Source organism: Lepidochelys kempii, chromosome 10 (assembly GCF_965140265.1).
Source record: "Lepidochelys kempii isolate rLepKem1 chromosome 10, rLepKem1.hap2, whole genome shotgun sequence".
Lineage (NCBI taxonomy): Eukaryota > Metazoa > Chordata > Testudines > Cheloniidae > Lepidochelys > Lepidochelys kempii.
The window spans coordinates 33399150-33415059 of record NC_133265.1 but is presented as its reverse complement, the minus strand read 5'-3'; the positions used below and the strand labels follow the sequence as shown (position 1 = coordinate 33415059).

Genomic DNA, 15910 nt, shown 5'->3' with positions numbered 1-15910 from the left:
TATTATTAAGGTTGTATAACACTTCCTCTTATAAGATCCTGTTTTCAGTTGCTTATACCTTGAAAAACTTTTATCCATTTGGACTAAAGTTTTCCATGCCAAGTGTCTGCCATCAGCTTGAACTCTTTTTGGAAAATTTCAGATTAAATGGTTAAGAAATGTCCAAGAATGAAGGTAGGGGAAAATGCATTGCTGTGCCCATATTTAAAAAACAAAAAACAAAAATCTTGACCTTTGGACATGTCTGGTGCCCCCAATGCTTTGAAGTAGGGACTTAATTTGGCAAGGAGATGTCAAAAAGATGACTTCTGTCCCTTGCAAATTTGGACTAGTTTACGAACCTATGAAAAATTGCAATTCACAGTCTCAGCAGAGACTTCTTTGATTTTTAGCAGTTAAATCTCAAGATTCTGTACTCACTAAGCCTACATGAGCCTCTCACTACTCCTAGTGCTGCCCAACCTCGCATACGCCATCACTACAGAGCAACTGAGCACTCTTCATCCCCTCACAGCTCCTACATGTGATTGGCATTCACAAATGTCATCCTCATACAGCAACTTCACATGCCGCAGCCAAGGGCTGCGGGGACAAGAAGACTTACCCTGTAATGAATGCTCCCAGTTTCTCTGGGCCAGGGTGGGGCTGGGCACGAGAACTGAGAGCAGAGAATCTGTATTTCCTATACTCTTAATGATCCCATGCTGGCACCTAAGCATCATGTCTGAGGAGGAAATAGTCCGATTCAACTGAAAAGGAGACAAAAGTGAGGGTGAGGGAGAGAAGGGTGGGACTGGAGTTCGGGGAGAGAAACTGTGACTGGAAGTTGGTGGGGAGGATGTAGTGGAGGGATGAGGAGTAGTCTGGGATTGCTTGGGCATGAAGCTGGGACTAAGAGCTGGGGGTGGAGAATGGGACTGGTTGGGCAAGGACTATGGGTCTGGAAGCCAGGTGGTGGGGAGGACAAGCTGGATCTGCTTAGGGACGAAGACTGGGACTGGAAGCCAGGAGGAGACTTGGACTGTGAGCAAGTGTCATGGACATAGGGTGGAAGTATTCTTTTTAAATGAAGAAAAAGAACACTATTGCTTCAAGTTTTACCTGCTTTGATAAGCATGCACATAAGCTTGGAACTTTTGAAGTACTGTCCTTCGAAACTGCATGCGTGGTCCCACTATCTCAGGACATATAAAGGGCTATAACCCCAACTACCACTCTCTTCCTCTTGACCATCATTAGCAACAATCTAGAAATGATGTCCATTGCTTCACTGTTAGTCCTCTTCTTTTCTTCCCCTTGGGAAAGCTTTGCTTTTTCAGTAAAATAGTTAATTGTTATTAAAAACAGTGTTAGTTTTCCTCTGTTGGGTGTTTAAATTTTCTTTAGGCTCCATTGAGTTCCCTCAGCGCTGATGTGGGTGCTCCTGTAGCAGCAGAAAGTAAGACAGTGGGCTTCAAACAGCGCCCCTCATGTGAGAGTTTAACATCTGTCATGGAGAACCACATAGGATGTGTCATTGGTTTAAGAGACTGGTACCTTTCAGATTGGTGCTCAATTCATAAATCCATTTCTACTCAGATCTGTTACACCCAGGAGAGCTGACTCAGACTAAGCTTCTTAGAGGAAGCCATGTGAGTATCTGCCTTGAGCAGAAATGCCAGCGGAATCCAGTGTGAGATCCTGGTCGCACTCAGCTGAGTCTGGGTCTGGAAGTGTTAGGTTTTTTGATCCTAAAGACACTCTGCACACTTTGATACGATTTATGCTTCCCAGCCCCCAGGGCCGAAGATGAGGCATCTTCACATATCCTGTCAGCCTCACAATCCGGTTCCTAGAAGCTCAGAACTGTGGACATGAAGGGATTGACTCCTCTTCCAGCTGCTGCCTCAGGTTCGATGTTGAATTTTTGAGGCAGGCCTACAGAGTCTTCAAAAAACTGATGTCACTTAATATCTGGGCCCTTTAAAGGGAGCTGGACTCCACCCGACTTGTGACACAGTTTGCTTGCCTCTCCAGGTGGAGAAAATTGGTAATGCCAGGGTACAGGCCTTTTGGGGAAGAGGTAAGAAAAGGACTCTCTTCTGGAAGAGTCGTGTGTTGTCTTCCCCCCCTTCCCCCCCCCCCCCCCCCCCAAAAAAAAAAAGTGGCCAGACAGGCCTTTTCAGAAGATGAAGGGAAAGTGGACAGAGGAGGTCTGGAAGAAGATCCTCCAGATCTAAGTCACCCAAATGCCCCTGTCTAGAGGAGTGGGCTTACCTAGTTTCCCACGTGACTGAGGCACTCAAACTTACCATAATGGGGAGTGAGAGACCCATGATATTTTTCCTGCAGGAGGCTCCAGAGATGGCTCCCTTCCAGTTCACCTTTCTATCATAAAGATAGTCAAGATGAATTGTGCTGATCTACATGCTTCTATAACAATCCCAAGGTCATTCAGGAAGGTGTACAAGATGGAATTTGCCCTCAAATCCTGTGTCTCCTTTAAGAATCCATTTGAAAGGAAAGTGAATAACTCTGTCAGATACACCGAGAAGCTAGGTTGCCAGCACAATTGACATCTTTACACTGGCTCTAACCCAAGAAATGGGCCAGTAGATTTTTTTTTTTTTTAAGAATTATAATAATTATGTGCTTTTCTGCTTGAAGTTTCTCTCTCCTCTCCTTTGACTGTACATGCATTAGGCAGCTGGTTTGGTCTTGAACGTAAAATCAGTACTTCAAGGCAAGAGAGGCTCATATGGTGTAGGATTGAAGCTTGTGTTTCTCTAGTTTTGCTCTTCAGATGACAGGGAAGCCCAAGTATTTGACCTAAAATTAAATATATAATGTTGCATGTTTCATTTACTTGCATAAAAGATGCCTTCTATTACTGTATCAATCTCATTTTGACTTTTTCCTCTTACCTCCTTAACCAACCCCCCCCCCCCCACTCCACCTCCTTTTTAGCCCTTCTAGGGTCTCCAGCTGGTGGAATGCAGAATTCTATTGGCTCTGTTGGAACAGGCCAACAGACTACTCCTTCATTAAGTAATCCTAATCCGATTGATCCCAGCTCCATGCAGCGAGCCTATGCTGCTCTTGGACTGCCGTATGGCAACCAGCCACAGACGCAGTTGCAGCCACAGGTACAAGGCCAACAACCTGCACAGCCTCAAGCTCACCAGCAAATGAGGACCATAAATCCATTAGGTAGGTGAAGAAAATAGCAGTAGAAATGTGTTCTGTAATAATAAATTTAATTGCAGCCTAATCCAGAAAATGAGGAAAGTTCAGGCATACCGATATGATTGCATATAGATAAAGAGTTTTTTGTTTAGACTGAGTAATGAAACAAAGTTTTATCTTTAAGCATAGTTTCGTTCAATCTGTTAGAAAATTAGGAGGTTCCGTTTATGCCAGATATAGCTAATGATAGCTACTTTTGGAAAAGTATGATTAGCAGTTAAACATCTCTCAGATTTTGTTGTTGCTCACAGTGCTGTTTGTATTTAGGCATAATTCCTTATGGACTTTATCTTGTTTAATAAAGCATGAAAATAACTCATTTTAAGATTGTTCCACTTCAGCAGATACTGGATAGACTAAGTTAATATGATGGATAAATTGTCAGTACTCTTATGTTCTCTCTTGTGGTTATGTAAGCTCATCTCCGATCTCATGAGTTTAGAATTTGAACTGTCAGTTTTTATAATGAAAACAGGTGTGCCAAAAATTATAGGATTTGTAATTTCCATCTATGAGTAGTTTATTTAAGGAAACACGCCACAAGAATTAGATGTTCATGAACACGTGTTTACCCGATGTAACAAAAATGTTTATTTCTCGTTTCTTAACTAAGACCAAAGTGCCATTTAATTGACATCTATTATCAAAACTCTGACGTATACCTAAGCAACCTTCTATACCAGTTCTGTTTCATTTTTTTCCCAAAGGAGCTAACCAGATGAACCTTTCAGCAGGAGGGATAACAACAGATCAGCAAGCTAGTCTAATCTCAGAAACTGCTCTTCCAACATCCCTGGGGACAACGAAGTAATGCACACGTTTTATATTCTTGCTAAGTTAAAGATTTGTTTGCATGGAGTGTAAGTTTTTAAATGAAGAATATGCATTCTGCAATATGATTGTATCGCCATTGTATCTTCTGTTGTAACAATGAATGCTACTCTTTGGCCACACACTCTCCCACCCCCATTGCCATTTCAAACCTGCACACCTCCCAACACAATTTTTCTTCACACTTTTGACTTGGAAATGCATTTCCAAAAGTAGAATATTTTATTCTTTTGTGTACTTGTTCTGTATACTTAACAGTTGTGATTCTGTGTCTCATAGATTGCCTGTCCCTTCATCTTTGTTCCAGTATCTCACAACACCTAAGCAGTTTTAAAAGAATTAAATTAATGAGCCTCTTGCCAATGGCGAGTAGCATCAGTGAAACCTCTGGAGTGGTAGCAGTTTCCTTTTCTGCTGTCAAATTCCATGATTTTGTTCCTTTTTATATTGCAGTTTGATGGCTTCACAGTTTCATTTTAAAATCTTTGTAACTGTAGCTATCAGTGAAGAAAATTGTTTTAAAAATAATTCTTCTGTTTCATATATGAAATGGGCAATTGTGTTCCACGCTATAACATTCCCTTGTTCGTCTTCCATTTCAGTCCACTAATGAATGATGGCACAAATTCTGGCAATGTTGGAAACCTCAGCTCGTTGCCAACAGCTGCACCTCCTTCCAGTACGGGGGTAAGAAAAGCATGGCATGAACATGTCACTCAAGACCTACGCAATCACTTAGTCCATAAACTGTAAGTATTTACCATAATGGGAGACTTTTTCCTAAATATTTACATTCCTTGATTTAGTGACTTGCTGTATGGAAGTGTCTGAGTTGGGAAATTGTGGGAACCGAATCGGTGGATTTTGATGTAACCAATTGAAATATCACTAAGTAATGCAATTTGATGTATCCGTATCTTGGGACTCGGTGGCTCAAAAGATTGGTAATGGGATTATTATAGGAACTGAAAAGTGAGCACCTGATAGTTGAAGACCTACATGATTTGGTAGTCTTGGTTCAGTTCTTGTCGGGGAAATGTACACACTGTAAAAACCACCATCACAGTTTGCACTGATTGGTGCCCTGCAGGAAATCTCAGCAGATGGCCTTAGAGACTGAGCTACCTTCTTAACCCTATTATCTCTCCAGCTCAGGTTTCAGGTTCTGAGGATAGTGCTGGCAAACATGCATTGCCTCCGCCCTTGCTGTACCTGTTTTGTAAATAAAGGACTTCATTCACTTGCATTGACAGTCTAAATACATTTCACCATTACTAAATTCACTTAAATAATTGTGGGGGAATGGTTGGACAGTGGTTCTCTCTCTCTTAAATAGTGTTAATATATGTTATGTGTATACAAACTTTAACAATTGTAAAGAATTCTAAATGTACATTTAAAGAGATGGATTATATATATTTTTTTCCGTGTAGTGTCCAAGCCATCTTTCCCACCCCTGACCCAGCAGCACTGAAGGATCGCCGCATGGAGAACTTGGTGGCTTATGCCAGGAAAGTGGAAGGGGATATGTATGAATCTGCTAACAGTAGGGTATGTTACTCATTGCAGGCATTCACTACACTTTAGTGAACTGTTCATATTTTAAAACTGACACGTACAATGAAACCTGCTAAAAACCTTTCTTTTCATTTCACTACATGGCAGAAAATCTCCCAGTGCTTTCAGTGTATATTACCTTGTTTTGTAGCAGAAAACGTAACAAATTCAACTGCGTAGGTGGTTTTTGCAGTCCCAATTGTCATACCCCATTCATCCACCAAACCAGATCACTACTGGGAGTATCTTCCTATCTGCGGAGAGGAAGCAGGCCCACTAAATCAGGGTTTCTCAACCTATGGGTGGGGACCCAAAATTAGGTTGCCGGAATGTTTCAAGGGGTCACGTGACAGCTCCTGTGGCTCCTATCCCACAGAGCTAGCTGGGCTCACTTCCCTGTGCCAGGCATTGCAACCTCTGAGGTCCCAGCACCACTCAGGTTTGTCCCAGCCATCATGATGATGGGAGTCCAGGTAGGCCAAATTTGAATGAGTGGCGCTGCAACCCCATGAGCCAGGTGACAGCTCCACTCACATAGGTTTGGTCCAGTCAAGGGGCAGGGCCAAACCTGAGCAGCACCGCAACCCTGAAGGTTGCAACACCCCAAGCAGAGAGCCAAGCCCAGCCAGCCCCACAGCATAGGAGCCACCACTTTGTGGGGTGAGTTCTGGGCAGGACTCAATCCCCCCGCCCCCTCCCCCCGCCGGGGGCAGGATCTTACCAAAACCACCCACGGGCATGGTTATAACCAGGGCGAGGTGGGTGGGACAACAAAGCCCCAGGGGTGGCTTAGGCCAGCCCCATACGGCAGGGCTTGGGGAGGAAGTGCTACCTCCACCCCCTGACTCATCTCAATGAGCCACCGATCCTGTCTGGGTTGTAGGGATGCAACCAAAAAATCGGGATCATGTGACCCCACCACCATGTTCCTCCTCTGGTAGGGAGCACAACTATGCTTACTTGCCCCAGCAGCTAAAATGTCAACTTACGGCTCTGCCCCAGGACCTCTACCCGCAGACTATTTACTAGGTTGTGACAGGCCATAAACATTTACAAATGGGTTCTGAGCCCAAAAAGATTGAGAACCAGTGCTCTAAATAAATGTAAGTGCATAGGAACTTCCTGTATATCTCAAAGTAGTGCTAAAATGTTCCAGTATTTTCTTTCAAGAATTGTGGAAATGGATCCTCGCTCTTTGGATGTCTCCCTCTAGCAAACTAGTTCAGAAGCTTCCACAAGCCATGTCTGCTGGGATCACTCCCCCTACTTTAATTTTTGGCGGTAGGCCCAACTGCACTTCAGTTTCTTCTGACTGCTTGAAAGTGCATTGTGCTTGGAGTGCGCAGCCCAGCATCCTTGATGGTTCCGTGGCTGGCTTTGTCCTTCCTTTCCCCTTTCGTTTGATCTCTCTTACTTGTAAATAGTAATTTTAAAGAACACTTTTAAAGGCTTTTCTCTGTCCATGCCATTGAAGACATCGTTCTGCTGGATCCTAGCCCTGTTAGGCTGCTTACCCTTCCCCTGTTTGCAGCCTTATTAGGATTTCTGCGGGAGCATTGACTCAATCACCATCATGGCTGAGGTGGCTAAGAAAGCTAGCTTTAATCTGTGTGCTTCATAAGATGCTGTGATATCAGTTACCAATACTTATCTGTGGTGCCTGGAAGAAGGTCATAACAAGGACTGGTACTCAGTCTTCCTCACTTTCTCTGAATTCCCCCACCACTAGTAGTTAGAGGCAACTATCCAGATTTTTATCGGTTCAAAGTCTGGTCGACTGAGGTACTGAGCATCTGGTTTCAATATTGGGCATGGGGTGAAAGCCACTTCTTCAAGCCTGCCAAAGCAGCATAAATGTGTCCAGCAATGGTAACCATCAATGAAAAATCTTACCAGACTGAAGTCCCTAAGCCCATGCCTAAGAAGAAAGATGCTAAGCAGCTGGTTCTCCTGGGACATGACCTGTGTGTGTGTGTGTGATATTCCTCAACCACACTCCAGGTGAGGATTGCCAGCTTCCAGGCAGTAATAGCAAAGTACGGGCTCCCTGTCTGGGATGAAATGATGCACTTCTTGGATCAGCTCCCTGCTGATGACCTGCAGCTAGTCTGGTTACCTGTTAGCCTGGTTACCTGTTACTAGCCAGTTTGAGTGCCACTGGATCCAAACAACCCAGTTGGCTGAGGGCATCAACAGACATGCTCTTAAGACCACCAGCAGCAGAAGGGCACTGGCTGCTCAGAGCATTTGCCCACAGCTTCAGTAGCTCTTGTGCGTGCTTGTTCCCAGTGTTTTTCCTGCCTTGTCCCAGCCTTGCCTCGCTTCAGGTACACTGTACTCGGACTTCTGATGGGCTCTGACCCTTGGTTCTGGTGCCTGGCCTCTGACTCCAGGTGTGATTCTGGGCTCCAATTCCCGGCTACCGACTCCTGCTCTAACCACTAGGCATGGCTGCCCACATCCTAGTCACTAACAAGATGCAGTATAAGTCTTGTGGCAGATGGTGTCCAAACACACTGTGGACATCCATTTAATGCTTCTGCCAGATCAGTGTGATGGCAGGATTGTGATGCTCTTAGCTAAAGAGCCACTGGTCAGACACAAATGGAAGACTTTCCATTTGAGAATCCTGATGTCTTTTAGTATAGAGACAGAAGACGAAGGATTCCCAGGCAAACCTCAGATCTCTTGGTCTGTGTTAGGGGGCTTATTCCTTCACCCACTTAAGTCCCTGGTCCTTCTTGCACGAACAGAGAGCAACAATACCCGAAGTCCAAAGGTCCAAACAATTCGATGTTTATTGGGGTGAACTTCCAGCAAGCATGATTCCAGTTTCCTTCCTTAGTGTCCCCCTTCCCAGCTCTGACACCTCAGAGGCTTACCTGTGTCCCTGTTCCCATTTCCCCCTTTAGCAAAACATGATTCCAGTTTCCCCACCCCTATTCCCTGTTCCCATTTCCTCCACCCACACACCTGATTGACTGCAGACTATATAGTAAAGCCAGGGAAGTAAGTGGGTGAAAGAATAAGCCCCCTAACAGTCTCTACACTCTGTCAATAAGACAAAAGAAATCCACTCATCTCTTCCCAACCTTTGGGCCAGATGTCGACTCGGATACACTCTTTTTTTCAGGTAGTGGTCCAAGCATTCTTACCAGAGGTCCCATTGGGGAGTTCATCTGCTGCATTTAGTTCCAGTAAAAAAAAAAAATGGACTTCTCTATAGTCCTGCTTATGGATTTTTACCTTTCTCCTTTGAGGACCATCAATCCCACTCCGGGACAACAGAAGTAGAATAATGTGGTGGGGTCCTAAGAACAGATCTTGCCATCCTATTCCACTCTGGCATTAGACCCCCATCTTCTCTGCCACACATTCTTTTTCAGGAATTGTTATAATGAAAGTGCTATGGGGCACTCTTCTTACTTCTCCAAATTGGAATCATAGAGTTGGTCCCTCACCCATATTGGGGGGAAAAGGGCTTTACACTAGTTATTTTTTGATACCCAAAAGAGCAAAATGATTCTACCTCCCATAATGGACCTGAGGTAAAATATTCCACAAACTGAAGTTCCATGTGTTGACATTAGTCTCTATTATACCTTTAAGTCCATAAGATTGATTTGAGGTTCTCTACTTGAAGGATGCCCACTTCCCCTTCTCGGTCCATCCAGCTCCTGGGAAGAATCTACAGATTTAGAGGGAAGGAAGATTGGGGGAACCACTACCACTACCCACAGCAGTATTGTTTGTGTTACTTTGATTTCTGTAGAAAGCCACAAATCTCTGCCTGTGGTGGCTGTTTGCTTCAGATATTTAAGACTACCCTTATTTAGATGTTTGGCTTATCAAAAAAGCTTTTGCCGATTCAGAAAATCTTCCAGTCCCTGTGACTTCTCATAGACTATAAGATTTACTTTCAACCCATGAGAGACGGAGTTAATTGGAGCCCCGGGAGAATCCTTTAAGGTCCTCTCTCCAAAGGACAGATTCCATACCATGAGTATTATCTGAGATCACAATGTTGGCGAAGCATATAATTCTTCCTTGTGGCAGTTGGGCCTCATACCTTTTTGCATCTAGGTGATATTGTATGTCAGTCTGTGTCTGAGATCTGTGTAGGGCTGTCTGCAAAAAATTATATCATCCTTATCCTGACATATGGATAGCTCAAGAGGAGTCAAAACTTGCTGCTGTGGAGGACTGTGGAGGAATATCCTTATCAGGGAGTTTCCTTGTTACCTCCTTTGCAAACTGATGCAACCCGCTCCCCTTCCATGTACACTCTGTACCCAAACTGTGTCTTGAAGACCCCTAACGCCCTTTGGGGGGTGTTATACCTCATGTAGCCCCACATCTCCCACCTCCATATGGAGCTGGGAAAGGAGAAGCTGCCAGGGCAGAGCCAGCCTGAGACTCAAGATTGTAGGCCTAAGTTCAGAAACAGATTAAACATACTTTTTGATATTGATGTGATCACACTCTGCATTTTACAGTGACTCTAAGCATTCTTTTCCCTCTGCTGGCTGACTTGACTGCTCAAGTTCCTTCCTTCAGTCATTTCCTTTCATCCTCCCTTCACGTACCTTTCATGCTTTTTCCCCTCCCCCCTTTCCTTTGTTTCTCTTTCTAGTTAATCCCTTTCTGCCTTTCCCCTTCTCACATGCTCTTTCATATACATAGGCACCGACACCCCCCCCGCCCCACCTCCGCGAGTGCGCTGCGTGCCCACTTTTCGCCCCTCCCTCCCAGTGCTTGCTGCTGCAAAACATCTGGGAGGGAGGAGGGGGAACTTGGTGTGCTCAGGGGAGGAGGCGGGGCCGGGGTGGGGATTTGGGGAGGGGTCCAATAGGGGCAGGGAGGGGGCGGGGACTTTGGGGGAAGGGGTTGGAATGGGGGGGGGGCGTGAGCACCCACCAGTGCCATGAGAAGTTGGCGACTGTGTACATATATAACAAAAATAAAATAAGCAAAAATGCACCCAAAATTTTAAAATATACAGAATAAATAGGGCTGTCAAGTGATTAAAAAAATTAATTGTGATGAATTGTGATTTAAAAAAAATATTGCGCTATTAAACAATAATAGAATACCATTTATTTAAATATTTTGGATGTTTTCTACATTTTCCAATATATTGATTTTAATTACAACACAGAATACAGAGTGTATAGTGCTCACTTTATTTGTATTACAAATGTTTGCACTGTAAACAACAAAAGAAATAGTATTTTTCAGTTCCCTAGTACAAGTACTGTAGAGCAGTCTCTTTATCATGAAAGTTGAACTTACAAATGTAGAATTATGTACAAAAAAATCCTGCATTCAAAAATAAAACAGTATAAAACTTTAGAGCCTACAAGTCCACTCGGTCCTACTTTTTGTTCAGCCAATCACTCAGACAAACAAGTTTATTTACATTTGCAGGAGATAATGCTGCCTGCTTCTTGTTTACAATGTCACCTGAAAGTGAGAACAGGTGTTTGCATGGCACTGTTGTAGCCACTACATGTCAGATGTGCTAAAGATTCATATGTCCCCTGATGCTTCAACCACCATTCCAGGAGTTATACATCCATGCTGATGACGGGTTCTGCTCAATAACAATCCAAAGCAGTGAGGACCAATGCATGTTCATTTTCATCATCTGAGTCAGATGCCACCAGTAGAAGGTTGATTTTCTTTTTTGGTGGTTTGGGCTCTGTAGTTTCTGCATCAGAATGTTGCTCTTTTAAGACTTCTGAAAACATGCTCCACACTTCATCCCTGTCAGGTTTTGGAAGGCACTTCAGAGTCTTAAACCTTGGGTCCAGTGCTGTAGCTATCTTTAGAAATTTCACATTGGTATCTTCTTTGCATTTTTTCAAATTTTCAGTGAAAGTGTTCTTAAAATGAACATGTGCTGGGTCATCATCCGAGACAGCTATAACATGAAATATATGGCAGAATGTGGGTAAAATAGAGCAGGAGACATACAATTCTCCCCCAAGGAGTTCAGTCACAAATTTAATTAACGCGTTATTTTTTTAACAAGCATCATCAGCATGGAAGCATGTCCTCTGGAATGATGGCCGAAGCATGAAGAGGCATATGAATCTTTAGCGCATCTGGCACACACATATCTTGCAACGCCAGCTACAACAGTGCCATGCGAATGCCTGTTCTCACTTTCAGGTGACATTGTAATTAAGAAGTGGGCAGCCTTATCTCCCGTAAATGTAAACAAACTTGTTTCTCTTAGCAATTGGCTGAACAAGAAGTAGGACTGAGTGGACTTGTAGGCTCTAAAGTTTTACATTGTTTTGTTTTTAAGTGCAGTTATGGAACAAAAAAATACATTTGTAAGTTGCACTTTCATGATAAAGAAATTGCACTACAGTACTTGTATGAGGTGAATTGAAAAATACAATTTCTTTAAACATTTTTACAGTGCAAATATTTGTAATAAAAAATATAAAGTGAGCACTGTACACTTTGTATTCTGTGTTTTAATTGAAATATATTTGAAAATGTAGAAAAACATCACAAATATTTAAATAATTTCAGTTTGTATTCTATTGTTTAAGAGTGCAATTAATCGCGATCAATTTTTTTAAATCGCAATTCATTTTTTGAGTTAATTACACAAGTTAACTGCGATTAATCGACAATCCTAAAAATAAATCATGAAGCTAATATGGATATCTGCAAACCAATACTCTGTTCACTCTGCTTATGTGTTATATCCCTTTCTTGCACCCTTTTTGTCTTCTCTATTTAGAATGTAAGCTCTTTCATGTAAGAGTGATCTTACTCTGTACTGTGACTAGAACAGGGGGGCCCCAGTCACTGCTTCTTGAATACCAATAATATCGGTAGTAATATTCAGCCATCTTTTGAATGGGCTGGCATGTCCATCTTGATAACGACACTCTTCAAGGCTTGTGGGCTCCATAGGGCTCGATGATACATATCAGATGAGTCTAAGAATTATTCATCTAGCCTGTGAGGCTTTCTCCCTCTTACCAGTTCCAAGTTATTATTTATTCATTAATTGTGTTGTGGTAATGTAAAAAAGTATAAAGCAGAAAGATGGTCTTTTCCCCAAAAAGCTTACTCTTTAATTAAACCTGCCCAAGCCACAGTTCTGTATTACACTAACCAGCATGGAGGACTTATGGCTCAGCAGCCTTGACAAGAAGCTGTCTTGAGTTTTGAAGTTGAGCATTCACCACCAAATTCTCCTGTGGCGCTCTGTCTGCCGGGAGAGGATAATGAGTTAGCAGACTTTGAGCTGAAGGTACACTCGGCAGCCCTAATAGGCTCTCAAGAATTCATTCCTGCATTCTCTTTTGTGTAAAAGGGCATACCCCTTTTAGATAGTTCTGTCATCAATGAAAATGCGAAATGTCTGGTTCTGTTCTAGGGTGGGCAGGATCCATCATCTCTGAATGACACTTTTCTCCTGGATTGGAGTCCAGAATGTTTTTGTGAATTCTCTCCATTCTCAGTAATTGTGAGGGCTATCTGGAAAGTCAGGATAGGCCTAACATGCTGTTAAATGCCCCCAGCTTGCACACTGGCAGTTTCAGTTCCCCAGTGTCCTGGAACTGATGTCAGAACCAGAAAACTTGCTTCCCAGTTTACCAGACTTCTTTTCTGTGAATCAGGGCAGAATTTTGCACCTGGATTAGAAATCTTTCAGTCTCGTCACTTAGCATCTGGGTTGTTGGGGCACAGAAGTACAGTAAAAAGAAAAGGAGTACTTGTGGCACCTTAGAGACTAACCAATTTATTTGAGCATGAGCTTTCGTGAGCTACAGCTCACTTCATCAGATGTTTACCGTGGAAACTGCAGCAGACTTTATATACACACAGAAATCATGAAACAATACCTCCTCCCACCCCACTGTCCTGCTGGTAATAGCTTATCTAAAGTGATCAACAGGTGGGACATTTCCAGCACAAATCCAGGTTTTCTCACCCTCCACCCCCCCACACAAATTCACTCTCCTGCTGGTGCTAGCCCATCCAAAGTGACAACTCTTTACATAATCAAGTCGGGCTATTTCCTGCATAGATCAAGGTTTTCTCACATCCCCCCCACCCCCATACACACACAAACTCACTCTCCTGCTGGTAATAGCTCATCTAAACTGACCATTCTCCAGGTTTAAATCCAAGTTAAACCAGAACATCTGGGGGGGGGGGGGTAGGAAAAAACAAGAGGAAACAGGCTACCTTGCATAATGACTTAGCCACTCCCAGTCTCTATTTAAGCCTAAATTAATAGTATCCAATTTGCAAATGAATTCCAATTCAGCAGTTTCTCGCTGGAGTCTGGATTTGAAGTTTTTTTGTTTTAAGATAGCGACCTTCATGTCTGTGATTGCGTGACCAGAGAGATTGAAGTGTTCTCCGACTGGTTTATGAATGTTATAATTCTTGACATCTGATTTGTGTCCATTTATTCTTTTACGTAGAGACTGTCCAGTTTGACCAATGTACATGGCAGAGGGGCATTGCTGGCACATGATGGCATAGATCACATTGGTGGATGTGCAGGTGAACGAGCCTCTGATAGTGTGGCTGATGTTATTAGGCCCTGTGATGGTGTCCCCTGAATAGATATGTGGGCACAATTGGCAACGGGCTTTGTTGCAAGGATAAGTTCCTGGGTTAGTGGTTCTGTTGTGTGGTATGTGGTTGTTGGTGAGTATTTGCTTCAGGTTGCGGGGCTGTCTGTAGGCAAGGACTGGCCTGTCTCCCAAGACTTGTGAGAGTGTTGGGTCATCCTTTAGGATAGGTTGTAGATCCTTAATAATGCGTTGGAGGGGTTTTAGTTGGGGGCTGAAGGTGACGGCTAGTGGCGTTCTGTTATTTTCTTTGTTAGGCCTGTCCTGTAGTAGGTAACTTCTGGGAACTCTTCTGGCTCTATCAATCTGTTTCTTTACTTCTGCAGGTGGGTATTGTAGTTGTAAGAAAGCTTGACAGAGATCTTGTAGGTGTTTGTCTCTGTCTGAGGGGTTGGAGCAAATGCGGTTGTATCGCAGAGCTTGGCTGTAGACGATGGATCGTGTGGTGTGGTCAGGGTGAAAGCTGGAGGCATGCAGGTAGGAATAGCGGTCAGTAGGTTTACGGTATAGGGTGGTGTTTATGTGGCCATTGTTTATTAGCACTGTAGTGTCCAGGAAGTGGATCTCTTGTGTGGACTGGACCAGGCTGAGGTTGGTGGTGGGATGGAAATTGTTGAAATCATGGTGGAATTCGTCAAGGGCTTCTTTTCCATGGGTCCAGATGATGAAGATGTCATCAATATAGCGCAAGTAGAGTAGGGGCTTTAGGGGACGAGAGCTGAGGAAGCGTTGTTCTAAATCAGCCATAAAAATGTTGGCATACTGTGGGGCCATGCGGGTACCCATAGCAGTGCCGCTGATCTGAAGGTATACATTGTCCAGCAGGACAGTGGGGTGGGAGGAGGTATTGTTTCATGATTTCTGTGTGTATATAAAGTCTGCTGCAGTTTCCACGGTAAACATCTGATGAAGTGAGCTGTAGCTCACGAAAGCTCATGCTCAAATAAATTGGTTAGTCTCTAAGGTGCCACAAGTACTCCTTTTCTTTTTGCGAATACAGACTAACACGGCTGTTCCTCTGAAAGAAGTACAGTAGATTCTGTTGAAAGCAAGGAATCTTTGATCAGGGAAACCTACTTGATGAAGTGGAAGAGATTCTCTAAGGCATCGCAGAGAGGCATAGACTCAAGACAGTCATCCACACTTAATTTTGGATAATCCCCATCGAATAACCACGTTACCATTTCAGTTGGTACAAGATGGGCCTTTGAATAACATCACAATTTATGGCAAAAATGAAATCTCTATTTTAGTTGAATCATGAGAGCCCTTCCATCTTTTTGCCTGAAGGCTCTTCTCTGTTCCCTAGAAAGGTGCAGGGTGTTAGTTTTGTTTTCACAGAACACAGGCAGTTCTGCAAGTTAGTCAATCATTCTTAATACTAAGCGGAAAAAAAAGAAATGGAACCTCTGAAGTGCAGTATTTCACAGTAGGTGAGAGCAACCATATCATAAGCATGCAAAAAATCCCCCAAAAAATCTTTCCAGGAACCATAAGCATTATGTTCACGGATGCATGACGGCTGCATAGACTGCAAGGAACACAGAATCATCTGATGTTACAAGCAGGGTCGTAATGTGTTCATTTGTTGACTCATTTGACACCCTTAACAAAATGGATGTTTCCTCATCTGCAGATGCAGTGTTCAGTTTGATCCTCTAGGCTGCTGTTTCTCACTAGTT

The 15910-nt window shown here is 43.3% G+C and overlaps 1 protein-coding gene across 8 annotated transcripts in view; it reads left to right on the top strand.

The window, feature by feature from the left end:
• CREBBP (CREB binding protein) overlaps window positions 1–15910 on the top strand; it is a 191712-nt gene that overhangs the window by 105455 nt on the left and 70347 nt on the right. For 7 of the 8 annotated variants that reach the window (XM_073362777.1, XM_073362778.1, XM_073362776.1 and 4 more), the window contains exons 6-9: window positions 2947–3189; window positions 3933–4032; window positions 4659–4805; window positions 5490–5607. In XM_073362777.1, the coding sequence (XP_073218878.1) occupies window positions 2947–3189; window positions 3933–4032; window positions 4659–4805; window positions 5490–5607 (608 nt within the window). The remainder of the gene's footprint in view (window positions 1–2946; window positions 3190–3932; window positions 4033–4658; window positions 4806–5489; window positions 5608–15910) is intronic. The other variant, XM_073362774.1, reaches the window with a different exon arrangement.